General features: G+C 36.7%; 1 protein-coding gene across 1 annotated transcript in view; it reads left to right on the top strand.

Moving 5' to 3' along the window:
- LOC120312242 (guanylate cyclase 2G-like) overlaps positions 1-14,312 on the top strand; it is a 42,519-nt gene that overhangs the window by 3,241 nt on the left and 24,966 nt on the right. Inside the window, exons 2-3 of the mRNA XM_039352658.1 lie at positions 11,397-11,745; positions 13,111-13,217. Coding sequence (XP_039208592.1) covers positions 11,433-11,745; positions 13,111-13,217 — 420 coding nt within the window. The 5' untranslated portion in view covers positions 11,397-11,432. The remainder of the gene's footprint in view (positions 1-11,396; positions 11,746-13,110; positions 13,218-14,312) is intronic.

Here is a 14,312-nt window from a genome sequence, read left to right as displayed (position 1 = left end):
TTTGGTAAAATAAGTCTTTTTGTTTTGGTCTGCTAGTATATATATTTAAATCCTTATCATTCTTCTGGTCTGTTTGTTTGCTTTCATAAACAATATTGTTTGAGATGAATGGATTTTTTAAATCTTCCCAATTATTTTAAATAAAATTGTCTCTTCTTCTGGCACAATATACACAAGTTTTACTACCTTACACTTTTATCTTTTAAATTATATTCTTATAATTATAGTCTTAATTTAAGGCCAAATTCACTGGGGCTAGAACTTCACTGAAACATGAAATAGCTGTGACTTGTACAAGATGAGATATATATTGTTATATTTAAATGAATATTCAGTTTTTCAAAGATTGCTGTTCTAGTATCATCCCACCTATCATTTAGACTACAAATAGAATGCCTCTTATTCAGTATGCAAAATGAGCTCAGATATGCTATCTGACTGCTACTATAGTGTGACCAAAGACAAAGGTACAATAAACAGCCACGTTTCAAAAACAAGAGGGCAAAACAAAGCAGCAACAAGCCCTAAACTGTCCAGAGGTTTTTGCAACACTGCAAGGCTGGATTTCATATTTTGTTTGATATTCTGCTTCCACTGTTTACACCATTTAAATCTTTTATACTGTATATTTACAAGATTGACTATGCCATGTCATTACAATCCAACATAAATTAGGAAGGAGATTTGAATCAACAGAATTGATGTCTCCTTCCTAATTTATGTTGGATTGTAATGACATGGCATGGTCAATGTCTGGTTAAGATCTAGCTTAAAGTTCAATATATTGGTGTATAAATTATGCAATTTGTAGCACTACATCTCCCAGCATCCATCAGTCCTGGCCACTCTGGCTTATGCTGCTAGAGTTGTAATTTAGAACAGCCATTGTGATAATAATAACAACAACAACAATAATAATAAAGTTGGAAGGGACTTTGGAGGTCATCTAGTCCAACCCCCTGCTCAGGCAGGAAACCCTATACCATTTCAGACAAATGGCTGTCCAGTCTCTTCTTAAAAATTTCCAGTGTTGAAGCATTTACCGCTTCTGGAGGCAGATTGTTCCACTGGTTAATTGTTCTAACTGTCAGGAAGTTTCTCCTTAGTTCTAGGTTGCTTCTCTCCTAGATTAGTTTCCATCCGTTGCTTCTTCTCCTGCCTTCAGGCGCTTTGGAGAATAGCTTGACTCCCTCCTCTTTGTGGCACCCCCTGACATATTGGGGGTGCCAATATGTCATGTGCCCCCTCATCCTTCTCTTCATTAAACTAGACATACACAATTCCAGCAACCAATCTTTATTTGTTTTAGCCTCCAGTCCCCTGATCATCTTTGTTGCTCTTCTCTGTACTCTTTCTAGAGTCTCAACATCTTTTTTGCATCGTACTGACTAAAACTGGATGCAGTATTCCAAATGTGGCCTTACTCAGGCATTATAAAGTGGTATTAATACTTCACATGATCTTGATTCTATCCCTCTGTTAATGCAGCCTAGCACTGTGTTGGCTTTTTGGGCAGCATCAGCACACTTCTGGCTCATATTTAAGTGATTGTCCACTAGGAGTCCGAGATCCGTCTCACAGTTACTACTATTGAGCAAGGTACCCCCTACTATACCTATACATTTTGTTTTTCTTGCCTAAATGTAGAACCTTACTTTTTTCACCATTGAATTTCATTTTGTTAGATAGTGCCCAGTGTTCAAGTCTATCCAGATCCTCCTGTATCTTAAGCCTGTCTTCTGGAATGTTGCGTATTCCTGCCAGCTTGGTGTCATCTGCAAATTTGATGAGTTCCCATCTATCCCCTCCAAATCATTGATGAAGATGTTGAAGATCACTGGGCCCAGAACAGAGCCCTGGGGCACCCCACTACATACTTCCCTTCATGTAGATGCGGTTCCATTGAGGACCACTCACTGAGTACAGCTGGTCAGCCAGCTACAGATCCATCTGGTGGTGATGCTGTCTACCCCACATTTTTCTATCTTATCAAGTAGTAGGTTGTGATCTACTTTATCAAATGCCTCACTGAAGTCCAAATAAATTATATCCATGTCAAGCCCCTGGGCTCAACATACACTGGGGGGGCGAGAACCACAAGCAGCCGACCTGAGCAGCCAGCTGCCAGGAACACAGCCAGCTACCAGACCCAGCAGCTGGTTGCTGGAGATACCGCTGAACACTGCGGACCGCCAGCACAAGCAGCCGGCCATCGGAATCATCGTGCAGGAGGAGCAGCTGTCCTGGTCTGCATGGTGGCCTACTGGGCAACGGGGAGCATTCTGGTGCACCAGCTGGGCAGTGATGGTTGGGGGCGGCGGCCAGCAGCAGCAGGGTGTCAGCGATAGCAGGGAGGATAGCCACCCGTGGAGACTCTGTGGCGTGGAGCACTTATCTGGTGTGTGGGAGGCTGGAACAATCCAGAAACATTGGCATGAGGACTGGCAGGAGGGAGGCTGGAGTTGGACTGCGGCTTTAACCTCCATGGACCGGATGCTGGCTTGCTGCTTGCGGTGGGACTGCAGGGGTGGGGAAGTCTATGTAAAGCGCTGGGAGCAAGTCATTCCCAGTACTGACTTTAACTTTGTACAGATTAAACCTGTTGGTCACCTTGTTCCTGCATTCCTGGATTCATTTATATAGACAATGAAGGACATCTGACAATCCACAGCATTCCTCTGATCCACTAATTTTGTCACTTGGTCAAAGAATGCAATAAGATTTGTCTGGCATGATCTGTTTTTGACAAACCTATGTTGGCTTTTAGTAATGACTTTGTTTCAGTGTTCACTGATTCACTGTTTGATTATCTTTTCCGGAATCTTCCCAGGTATTGAGGTCAGGCTGATTTTGAAGATGGAAATGACATCAGCTCTTTTCCAGTCCTCTAATAATTCCCCAGTGCTCCAGGATCTTTGAAAAATATAGTTCAGTGGTTCTGAGATCTCATGCCAGTTCCTTGAGAACCTTGTGGTGTAATCCATCTGGTCCTAGCGATTTGACCTTGTCTAGACTGGACAAGAGCTCACTTACCATTTTCTTGCCTATCTTAACTTGTGCTTCTATTCTGTTTTTTTATAGCATTATTTTTATAGGTTTGTCTGTTTTTTCTCTTTGTGTAAAGACATATGGGAAAAACAAGTTAAATAGTTCTGCTTTCTCCCTGTTGCTTGTCACCTTCTTGCCATTTTCACCCACTAATGGACCAATCATTTCTTTCACTTTTTTCTTGTTTTTTACATGTTGAAAGAAGCTTTTTTTATTATTTTTGACTTTGGTCACAAACCTTAGTTCATTTTGAGCCTTAGCTTTCCTCACTTCATCTTTCCAAGCTCAGGCTATTTGCTGATATTCTGCCTTAGTTATGTGTCCCTCTTTCCACTTTTTATACTTGTCCCTTTTGTCTTTCAATTTATCAGAAAGTTCTTTATGCAGCCATGCTGGTTTCTTTTGAGAGCTGTTATTTTTGTTCTTTGTTGGTATTGTGCTAGACTGGGCTTTTATTATCTCACTTTTCAAAATTTCCCAAGCTTCTTGACTTGTTTTCCCCTTGAGGATTCTCATCCATGGAATCCTTCCCAAGTCCTCTCTAAGTTTATTGAAATTAGCTCCCTTAAAGTCCAAGACTCTAGCTTGACTGTGTTCTATTGCTTATGCTTCCATAATGTTGAATTCCAATATTGCATGATCACTTCCTCCCAAGGTTCCTGTGGCTTCAACACATTTTATCATTTCATCTCTGTTAGTGAGAATTAGATCCAATATGGCTAACCCCCTAGTCCCCTTCTCTACTTTTTGGGAGTTGTCTGGTAGGTTTGTCAGGATCTTCCACTTGGGAGTTGTCTGGTAGGTTTGTTTGATCTTCCACTTGGTGCAGAGTTTGTCTCCCAGCTGATGTAAGGGTAGTTAAAGTCCCCCATTACTATTGTGATGTGCTTTCTACATACTCTAGTTAGCTGATTAGTAAAAAGTTCATCTATTTTCTCTGTTTGGTTGGGTGGCCTAGTATACACCTATGGCAATGTCATTTCCCTCCCCCCTTTTATATTGACCCAAATGCATTCAAGACAGTTTTCATCATTGTTGTGCTCTATTTCTATAGAGATGTAGTTATTTCTTATATAGAGAACAACTCCACCTCCTCTTTTATTTGGTCTGTTTCTCTTAAATAATTTAAATCCCTCTAGCTGTGTATTCCATTTGTGGGTTTCATCCCACCATGTTTCCGTAATGGCAACAATATCATATCTGCCCTCATTAACCTGAATTTCTAGTTCATCCTGTTTGTTGTTCATACTCTGTGCATCTAAAGTTTAGAATAAAATTGAAGTTATCTTTTAACCAACCTCATCTTTTAGTAAATTACATGGACACAACTGTTGTAAAAGTTGTTTGCCATTGTCTTTTTTTGTTTTTCTACTGTGTTGCTAGCCTATTCTTTAGCCATAAATTTTCTAGACCAGGCTGGCTCAGAGATTCTGGGAGATGAAGTCCATAAGTCTTAAAGTTGCCAAGATTGGACACCCCTGCTCTGGAGAATCCTTCTTTAAAATGTTAACTAAGGCTAATCCTGCTTGGCTTTCTAGATTAACCATGATGGGTTAAGACAGAAAAAAAGCAAAGTCAGATTCTTTGTGAGCAATTTATATGTTCATTTTCAGCAACCCTTAAAAGAAGTAGTTAATTTTCCCCCTTAAGACATTACTTAAACATTTCTGACATGTCTTATTTATACATACGTCAAAGCAATCCCATTAAATCATAGAGTTTTAATCTGCATGAGAAGCTAATTAATTATGGGTACAGCCCTTTGCCTGAATACTTAAATGAAAATAATACCAAATTCATATTTTATATATGATTGTAATTATAGTTTCAGATTCTTCTCCTCACCACAAGCCTAGATCAAGATCAAGTGCAGAACCATTATATAACTAAATTAGATGTTGCAGGATGCCCATGTGCTTCACATCTTTTAAGATAGAATGGCAAGCATTTTGAGTCCATTTGTATTTAGACTGTGTAATTGAATTCAGTGGAAAAATAGATATTTTAAGCAAAAACAAACAAAATAAAAAGAATATCAATAGCCATGCTTCTGCCTATAACATCTTCCCATTTTCTTAGATCAGACAGAGTTGGTTTGTTCTGAGTCCCACTGAACATGCAATGTCATCTATGCCTAAGAAGCAGCCCCCTCCTCTGTATAGTACATGCACTCTGGACAGCTTCCTCAGAAATTTGCTAGGCTCCCATCTGCCCATGTTCAAGCATGGTGAAAAAAATGTGGTTCTTTCTTCAGGCCTTGGGTTAGGGTATTCAAAGCCCCCCTCCTCTAAATTAATATATATTATACAGAGATTTTTTCTCTCTCATTGTTTCCTTGGAGAAATTGTGCTTTTTTATATTATGTTGTTTTCCTAATTTTAATTTTTAAAACTATTCATAGTTGTTTTTAATTCTTGGTCTTGGCAGTGTTAATAATAGCAACAACAATAGCAATATAAGACCACACACAGACACGCAATGTAATGACTCAGAGATAGAACCAAACAGTATATATATCTACCAATGTATTTCTTCCTTCTTACTTTTATTTTTATCTCATATTTATGATTGTAGAAAGCCAGTTTAGGATAATAATGAATTACAGGTTGTAGTAATGCTAAGACACTATGTTGCTTCAGATATGGTAATATGCTATAATGCACTTTGTTTTTTTGTTGTGTACTTGGTTAGGCAAGCTAATTCTTATTTATTTAATATATCATGGTTAAGCAATTATAGCTGATGCATATGTTGCATGAACCATTATGTTCTCACAGCCACCTCTGAGTAGAACTTGTTCCTTGTTTATCTGCTAATATTGCAACATTTTGCAGCTTGTTTTTAAAGAAAACAATTTTAAAATCACTTTAAATACAAAACAATGATTTGCCTATCTAATTTATTTTACCATGGTTGATTGATTGAATGAATTATAATTTTGGGGGGTTCACATGGTTGATAAATATGGTGGCTATCACCTATCACCCAGTGGCTGGATGGGTATATCTCATCAGTATACCATATATTCTACATATGTTAATGAGCCACAACAGGACAGGAAAAAAGTATTCTAGATTGAGTTGTAAAAATATTTTTGAATGATGTCTCCCAAAAAAGAGAGAGACAAGAACTATGGCAAATTCTGAAGAACCAATGACCAGTTGTTCAAAACCTCTACAGATAAGGACAGGGAATTACATGCATGCAATTGCCCACATGTGCTCCAGACAATTGCTCCTCACAATGAGACCTCAGGATAGTGGGTTTGAGTGCTGGAAAATGAGGGAATCAGCCATTATGATCACAATTGTGGATGCTGAGTTCTCTAACCTCATTTTCTAATCATTTTTAGAAATTACCTATTTAACTCTCTTGAAGATATTAGAAATCTACGGAATATGTTTGAAAAGTCACATGTTGAGCTTACTTTATACAAAAGAAAATTTACCATAAGTGTAAGAATTTAAAGAACTGAAAATAAATGGCAAAAAGTTAAATGTAAGAGAAAGGATGGTAGAACCTGGGGATGAAATGAAAAGGGAGATCATCCTAGAATCCCTAAATAGCCACAAGTTAACCAAGTCCAATCCCCTCCTGAGTGTTGTTGACTCTTATCTAACTCTAGGCAGCTGCCAACCACTAGCTGAGATGATTCCTGTGCATCAGTTTAATTGAATTTTCATATGTGGAGCTGGTCTTTTGTGCCTGACACTAAATAATATTTTGATCTAAGAAAATTATAAGCAAAGATCCAGACTAATTGGGAATATTGAAATTTTTACTATGCAATTTTGGAAATAATTCTGTAAAATAAACAGATTTTCAAGTTGTTTTGTCTGTCTTAAGCCATAACAGATATTGGACACTTTATGATTTCAAAAATTAGAAAACAATAGAAGGGACTAAAGTTTCCAGACAGAAAAGGAAAAGAGGAAAAAAGTGTAAATTTGCCTTTGATTTTTGGTTAATACAGGGTCTTACAAAATAATTAAAAAAAACATTATAATGTTTAAAATACTACAGGAGCTTTTCAAAGGAAGATGCAGTAATTAGTACTTAGAATGTTAGCAGTGATGTCTGCTTCTATCGATTGATTTTGTCCAAAAGATGTTATTGAAGGAATGACAGATATGAAACAAATTTTGCTTAATGCAGAAATATTAGGACCAGAAATAAAAAAAACCTTCACTTTTTATAACTTTGTATTCCATATTTGGGGTAAAAGTATGAATTATAAAACAGAGAGGGTGTCTATAGTGAAAACAGAAATGACAAGCAAAAAAATGATCAGTGATCGATTTCCATTGGATATACTACAGATGTTGGTTAAAGCTTTGAAAAGTTAAAGAGGTTTGCTAAACCTCAAGGAAGCCTTTGGGATAGGGCAGTGTTTCTCAACCTTGACAATTTTAAGGCATGTGGACTTCAATTCCCAGAATTCCACAGCCAGCATTGCTGGCTGTGGAATTCTGGGAGTTGAAGTCCACATGCCTTAAAATTTTCAAGGTTGAGAAACACTGGGATAGGGGAAAAGAAAATTTGAGGAAAGACCAAATCCTGCAATAACATCTTAAATGAATTAAAAAAGAATGTTAGAATAAAAGAAATATAAAGTTGGTTTATTTGACCAAGGTTAAAAATAAGACATGTTTGTATAAATGTCTGCTAACTCTTTACAGACTTTTTGCTGACACCAGGAGTGAAAAGTTGATGATATATGGATTTGTCTATAGAGAAGGGATGGACTATGGGAAGAAGAGATATTACAGAGGATAAAGAGCTATTCAGTGCATTTATACTTGTGATGAAGATCAGAAGTCACACATACTCACACACACACACACACACACACACACACACATTTCTTTTTCTTACTCTGCCCTTTTTATTATTTCTATTCTTCTGACTGAGTTTAGTTTGCATTTACTTGTACTATTGTAGTAAAAATCTTTAATACAATTACATATAAAAATTTGAAAATATTTTGAAGAATGTGAATAGATGAACAGGAAGGATAGCAATAATAACAATTATATTCAGGTCTATATCAGGTGTCACTGATAACACAAACATGAATTACAAAACTCAGAGTAGCAAGTTCTAACATACAACATCATTAGGCAGTGAAATCATACAAGGCTGTTAACAAATGAAAACAAGGATGCATATTAGAACTTTCCATAATCCAACATGGAAAAGAAAGTGGATCCCTGTTATTAATATCCAGTTGTCAGATTATTTCACATCAAAAATTACATAGTCCAAGGAAGATAGTTAGATAGATAGATAGATAGATAGATAGATAGATACAGATACAGATACAGATATTTATCACAGTTGTTTGAAATGCACTCCTATGCAGGACTGAAGTTTTGCTCTAAAATAAGCTGTGAAGTTTTCACCACACCATATTGTTATAGTTTTAATATGCACACACATTCATCTACTGGGTTTCCTTTTCTTTAGCAATTTTTGTCTTGGCAACATGGATTTCCACCAAAGAAAGAAATCATACTCTTCCATGAAGAGCCCCATATATTTTGTCCATCAGTCACTCACCAGTTTCTGATAAAAATCCTTCTTTTCCTGAGAAGACAGTTCACGTCACCTTCTCCTGGCAATGCTGAGGTTGCAATTGTAATAACAAGTGTTCTAAAGTAAAAAAAAAAAGTGACTTTCCTGGGACTTGTTTTTCTTTTATCTGATCCTCCTACATGCATAGACAGCTGTCAACAAATAGATAGCTACCTTAAAACATAGCTTTCCCATGGTACATCATAAGATATTGCAGAGAATTTTCATTCTTTTATAACTCTCAGGTGATGTTTCAACCTAGACAGTAAAAGCTAACAGAAAATATGAATACAAAAAGAAATGACTGATATTCTAAGAAATGAATGGCCTTTATTATCTAGAAACACCACATCCAGAAAATTATATATCAGTTACATTACATTTTGCATGAGATGCCAACCAAGTCATTTAAATATAGTGTCTCCCATGAAACTACAATTTGGAGAAAATATGGTTCAGTCTGTATCTAAGAATTACCAACCTTTGGGGGTTAGGCAAATTCAAGAAACAGGCAAGATCCATGAATAGAGTTTCTGTCTGGCCTATTTTACATTGAACATTATCAAGGCTGTTATTTTTAGCTTCTTTATCATCCTTTCAGTTGCTCATTTATTCATTCATAAAGATTAGACTCTTCTTTGTTTTACAAAAATAGTTACTGACTTATTTACCTGTTCTGTGATGATGAAAGAGGGATAGGGATAATATTGATAGGGAAGGGCTTTGTTCCATTTATAATATTTCATCTCTAATTGGGCTATTGGAACATTTATTTTGTATCTATAATCACTACAAACATAGTATTAGGATGTATCAACATATTAGCTTCATTGGGAGCTGGCCAGAGTTAGTTAGAAGATACAAGGAGTCCAAGTTAGATAAGTCATCTAAAAACCACAACTACACTTCCCACTTAAAAGAAATTAAATTGTGAAATATTGATCCTGCAATCTCTGCTGACTGTGAAAGTGTGATTATGGGACCAGAGTAATGTGAAGTGAAATAACAAACCGTCATCAACTCTTTATCATAGAAGTGAACAAAATAGGTTTAAGCTTCCTTGGATCACTGACTTCTTTCTTTTAATGATGCAGACAAATATTTATAATTCCTGGTTAAAGAACTGAAGGTGAGGCATTTGAGGAAAACATCCAGTTTCTGTGTATTTTTTTTCCAGCACTTGCAAGTCCAGGTGTTCCCTTGCAGGTAGATGTTTCTCTGACTGTAAGACATCCATGTGAAGGCTGTTTGCTGAACTTCTGTTTTTGGATGCTTTTTTATATGATTTGTCACTGTAGGAACTTCTTTAAAAAACTGATTTAAGTAAAAAAAATAATCCACCAATCCTCAGCAACTTCATGTGAGGCATTCAAAAGGCAATATTCCATTCTATAGAAACCAATTTTTCTAGTCAATTTAACTCCAAATACTATGTGCTCATATCTTTTTTTGCTTAATTATCTTATGTAATTATCTTGCAATCACTTTGGTGGTTCCTTAATGTAATCTGATTTTCATAATTCTAGGACTTGTAGCTTTTAGTTCTTCTTCTGTATACCATTTGAGAACATTACTGATGAATGTTCTTGACTCATTTAAGAATTCCGAAGCAACTTTCATTAGTATATTTCTTCTTTTCATATATGCATATATTTCCATCATATAACTCTTTTTTGGGATAAGCAACATTATATAAAATTTAGAAAAGGAGTAAGACATGATAAACAAAATAAATTAAAGATAGATGATTAATAAGATATGGAATCAAGCCAGACAACATAGAACAATATATACAAAAATACAATATGGGTGTCCACTCACCATAGTCCAAACAGTAGAAAACAGATTTTTTAAGGCTTTTCAGAATCCGTTAAATTCCATAAAGCCACTTGGTTCTCAGAGGTAACAGAAAAGGCATGCTTTCAGAATCCTCACAAATGGCACTGTTTATTTGAAGATACTTGTAGCAGCCAAGCAGAAACTACGGGGAGACAGTCCTTCCAAGCTTTTCAACTTGCAAAGCAGAGATGCCAAGTGGGCATGCTAGTCTTAGTATTTCATCAAATATTGAACCTGAACAGAGGGTTAATTATTTATATAGACTGAGACAGCACGCAAGAGAGAGAAGCATTAATAGTGAATAAAAAAACAAGTTGATTTTACTGGCTATAATACAAAATATATTGATTTCAAACAAAACATAAAATAATAAAATGACAGTCCAAGGTTGATTTTCGTATATCTCCCTTGATAATTTTTAACTTTCAGAGAGTTCTTTGGATCTTCCTGGAACCTCAATAACATTGGTTAATTTCTTTGTAAAATCCAAATGGGATCAAGTTGACATTTCTTAAGCATGCAGAGCCCTCTCTGTGGGCATGTGCGCTTTCACCCCAGCCCCACCTCCCCCCGCGGCCTCCTCCTCACCAGCAGCCCCCCTGGAGGAGAGTTGCCCCCAGGCGTGGCCCGCGCAGAGTAGTGCAGCCAAGGACATGGCAGCCGGGCAGCAGGGACAAGACTCCGCCCTCGCACCCCATTGTGTGCAGATGATGCTGCAGGGTGCAGGCAGAGGGCATGGCCACCATGGAGCTAAAGAGCCACCTGTGCAATCTGCTGTGGCAGGCCATGGAGGCAGTAGGTGGCCCTGTGGGTGGGCGGGGCGGGGGTGGAGCAGTTTTGGGGCCTTCATAGATAGTAATCCAGAGTAAACAAAGTTATCTATAGTTATTAAGTGTTATTAACTAATGCAATTATTACTATTTTTTCTTACCTAGGTTACAGGATTGCTTGCTTCTCAATGGAATATTCCTATGTTTGGGTTTGTTGGCCAAACAAGAAGGCTGAGGAACTTATTTTTTTATGACACTTACATCAACCTTGTTTCACCAGTGCACCTGATAGGAGAAGTACTGCATACAACACTTCAGTATTTTGGGTGGAAATATGTTGGTCTGTTTGGAAATTCATATGATGCATTTACATGGGGTGAAACAGAGGAATTATGGACAAGTATAGAAAACCAACTCAAAGTCAATATAACCATCACAGCAAATGTGAGATACAACACAAACAATCAAAGCCTCCATAAGGAGAAACTGACTTATATATCATCTCTTGCCAGAAGTAAGTTTCAGAAGAAAATAAAATTTAATTAGTATAAATTACAAAAATACCTGAGCTCTTTAGAATAAAATAAGATAAAAATACTTAATCTTCTTGATTATCATTTTTAAAAGAATTCGAGGGAGTGACATGATTAAGTCCCTCCATTTGTAATCAGAATTATTAATATAATGCATAACATTGGGAAGCAGAATTTCAAAATATATTTGGATCATATAGAATAGCAATATTTACATATTTGGCTCTTAATATTACTCCTACTAACTAAAGGACACATATGGTAGATGATAACTAAAGGACACATATGGTAGATGATTTTTCTTGAATTTATTTAGAAATATTTAAAGACGTGAGGTATCACTGTTTGCTCTGGAGTATAAGGAATAAACCCCATAATTGCAATGAATCATATTATTCATTTAAAGTTTAATTCTTTAGATGAGCAATTACATTGATTTCAATGGAGCTAACTACTTGGTACATCAAAGTACCATTTTATATATCTGCATCCCTGGAAATGCATTAAAACGCTAAAAATGTTTAAAAGAATATAAATTCAGGTCTTTGAAAAGCATAAACATACACAGATATAATATGGATATAGATAGATATAGATACTGTATAAAGATATAGATCAGCGGTTCTCAAACTTTGTGTGACGGCGACCCCGTCACACGGATGCGCGGTGCGCATGCGCGCCGCCGCCCACATGCGTGGCGCACATGCGCGGCGGCGCCCCCTGGGGGGGAAATGGCGGATTGCGTTGTTTGGCAACCCCTGTAAAATGGTCGTTCGACCCCAAATGGGGTCGCGACCCATAGGTTGAGAACCGCTGATATAGATGTTATATAGATAGATATAGATATAGATGATATAGATATACATAATACAGATTCATTCAACTTTTGAGACTTTTTAAGTACCCACAAAAGAAAAAAAGAGAAATCTATAATCCCTACACTGATAGTTTTCATTCAGTAGCAGATTCATTCCTGCCATCTCAGTCCCACCTTTGCCAAAAGCCACAGGCTCATTGCTGTCTATTTTCTCTTCCATTTTCATGCTGACTACAGACTCTTTTTCCCAGCATCTTTCTCTTCCAAACTGTCTCTATGAAACATATTTAAAACACTTTTATATTTACTATTGCAAAGATCTTTTATATTTACTATTGCAAAGATCTTTGTATTATTTAATAAGATACATACACATCAAATCTATACTTCTTTGTGCAGTGAATAGTAATAAATAAATTGCTTTGACTTTTTGTAATGTGTTAAGTTGATATTTGGTTGCTTCGAGCTTCCATATTCTTCTGCATTAACTTTAGATAAGAGACAACTAATTGTTTCAATTTCTTTGCAGTTATTGTTTTAATCTGCAATCCTTTGGATGCAAGATCCATTTTGTTACAGGCCAAAGAATTAGGTATGACAAACGGACCATATGTGTTCTTTGTTCTGCAACAGTCAGTAAGTAATGGGTATTTTATTATCATGTTTAAAACATTTTTAGATTCCATAACTGGGCAAGAGCAACAACCCAATTCATCATGTGAGGATTTAAATAATATGTTAAATAACTGTTTTAAACAAAAATCCCCTATGTTTACCAACCAAAAGCATTCCAGGTTCAAATTACTTTTATGTAAGTGATATTTTGGAAAAGGATAGACCTATAGGTGGTGTAAACATGACACATGGAGAGGATTAACTTAAATGATTAAGTCTCAATTAAAATAATTCCTTTTTTGTCCTTGCATTCTGGACCAATTTTTGATAGAACACATTATAATAGTCCAGACAAGTTACTAGAACAAAGTCCAGACCAGTTATTAGACAGAAAGCAGGACCTCTTAATCCAGTAATATTATGTGCTTAGTGTGCAATAAGCATTCAAGATGAAGATGTCCGAAGGATGACCTATCTATATCAGTTCTATTTGATGAGGAGTGATATGGTCCACGAGAACTCCCACATTGTGCAATCTCTGTCAGGTGTGGAGAAACCAAGAACAACAGGATGACTATTACAAAGTAGTTTCTTTATTGCTGCGCACCTATAGGAATCTTGCCAGACTAAAACACATTCTACATAATTATCAGATAAATCCTGTGAAGAATTGGGAAGATCTTTTCTGGATCTCCTCCTGCATGTCAATGATTCAGTGCTGATTTATCACTTTATTCCTCCTCCCTACAACTCAATGCCAGATTCCGCCATAACTGCCCTCTTATTCTAAACCAAAGAAGGAAAATCTCAAGTCACAGGATCAAAATCCACAGCCAATTTGTCTTACTAGAGTTGACTATTCTTCTCCATCCAGACACTTGAGCTTGCTTGATTGTCCAGGGAGCTGAGGTAAGCCAAATTAATATCACCATATTAATGACATTGCACACCAAGCTGAAGTGTAACCTCCCCAGCAGCTCACTGTAAATGTTAGACAAAAATGCTCTCACCCAATCAACACTAACTGGAACTTTCCCAAAGGGGAAGCTATCTCTGGATCTAACAGAACTGCACAATTTTCTCTTGTCTCCAAAAGTGGTGGACAAGTTGACTAGC

This window comes from Crotalus tigris, unplaced genomic scaffold (assembly GCF_016545835.1).
Source record: "Crotalus tigris isolate CLP2741 ecotype Arizona unplaced genomic scaffold, ASM1654583v1 scf7180000018468.2839379, whole genome shotgun sequence".
Classification (NCBI taxonomy): domain Eukaryota; kingdom Metazoa; phylum Chordata; class Lepidosauria; order Squamata; family Viperidae; genus Crotalus; species Crotalus tigris.
Note: the sequence above shows the minus strand (reverse complement) of the source record. Positions and strands in the feature narration are given on the sequence as shown.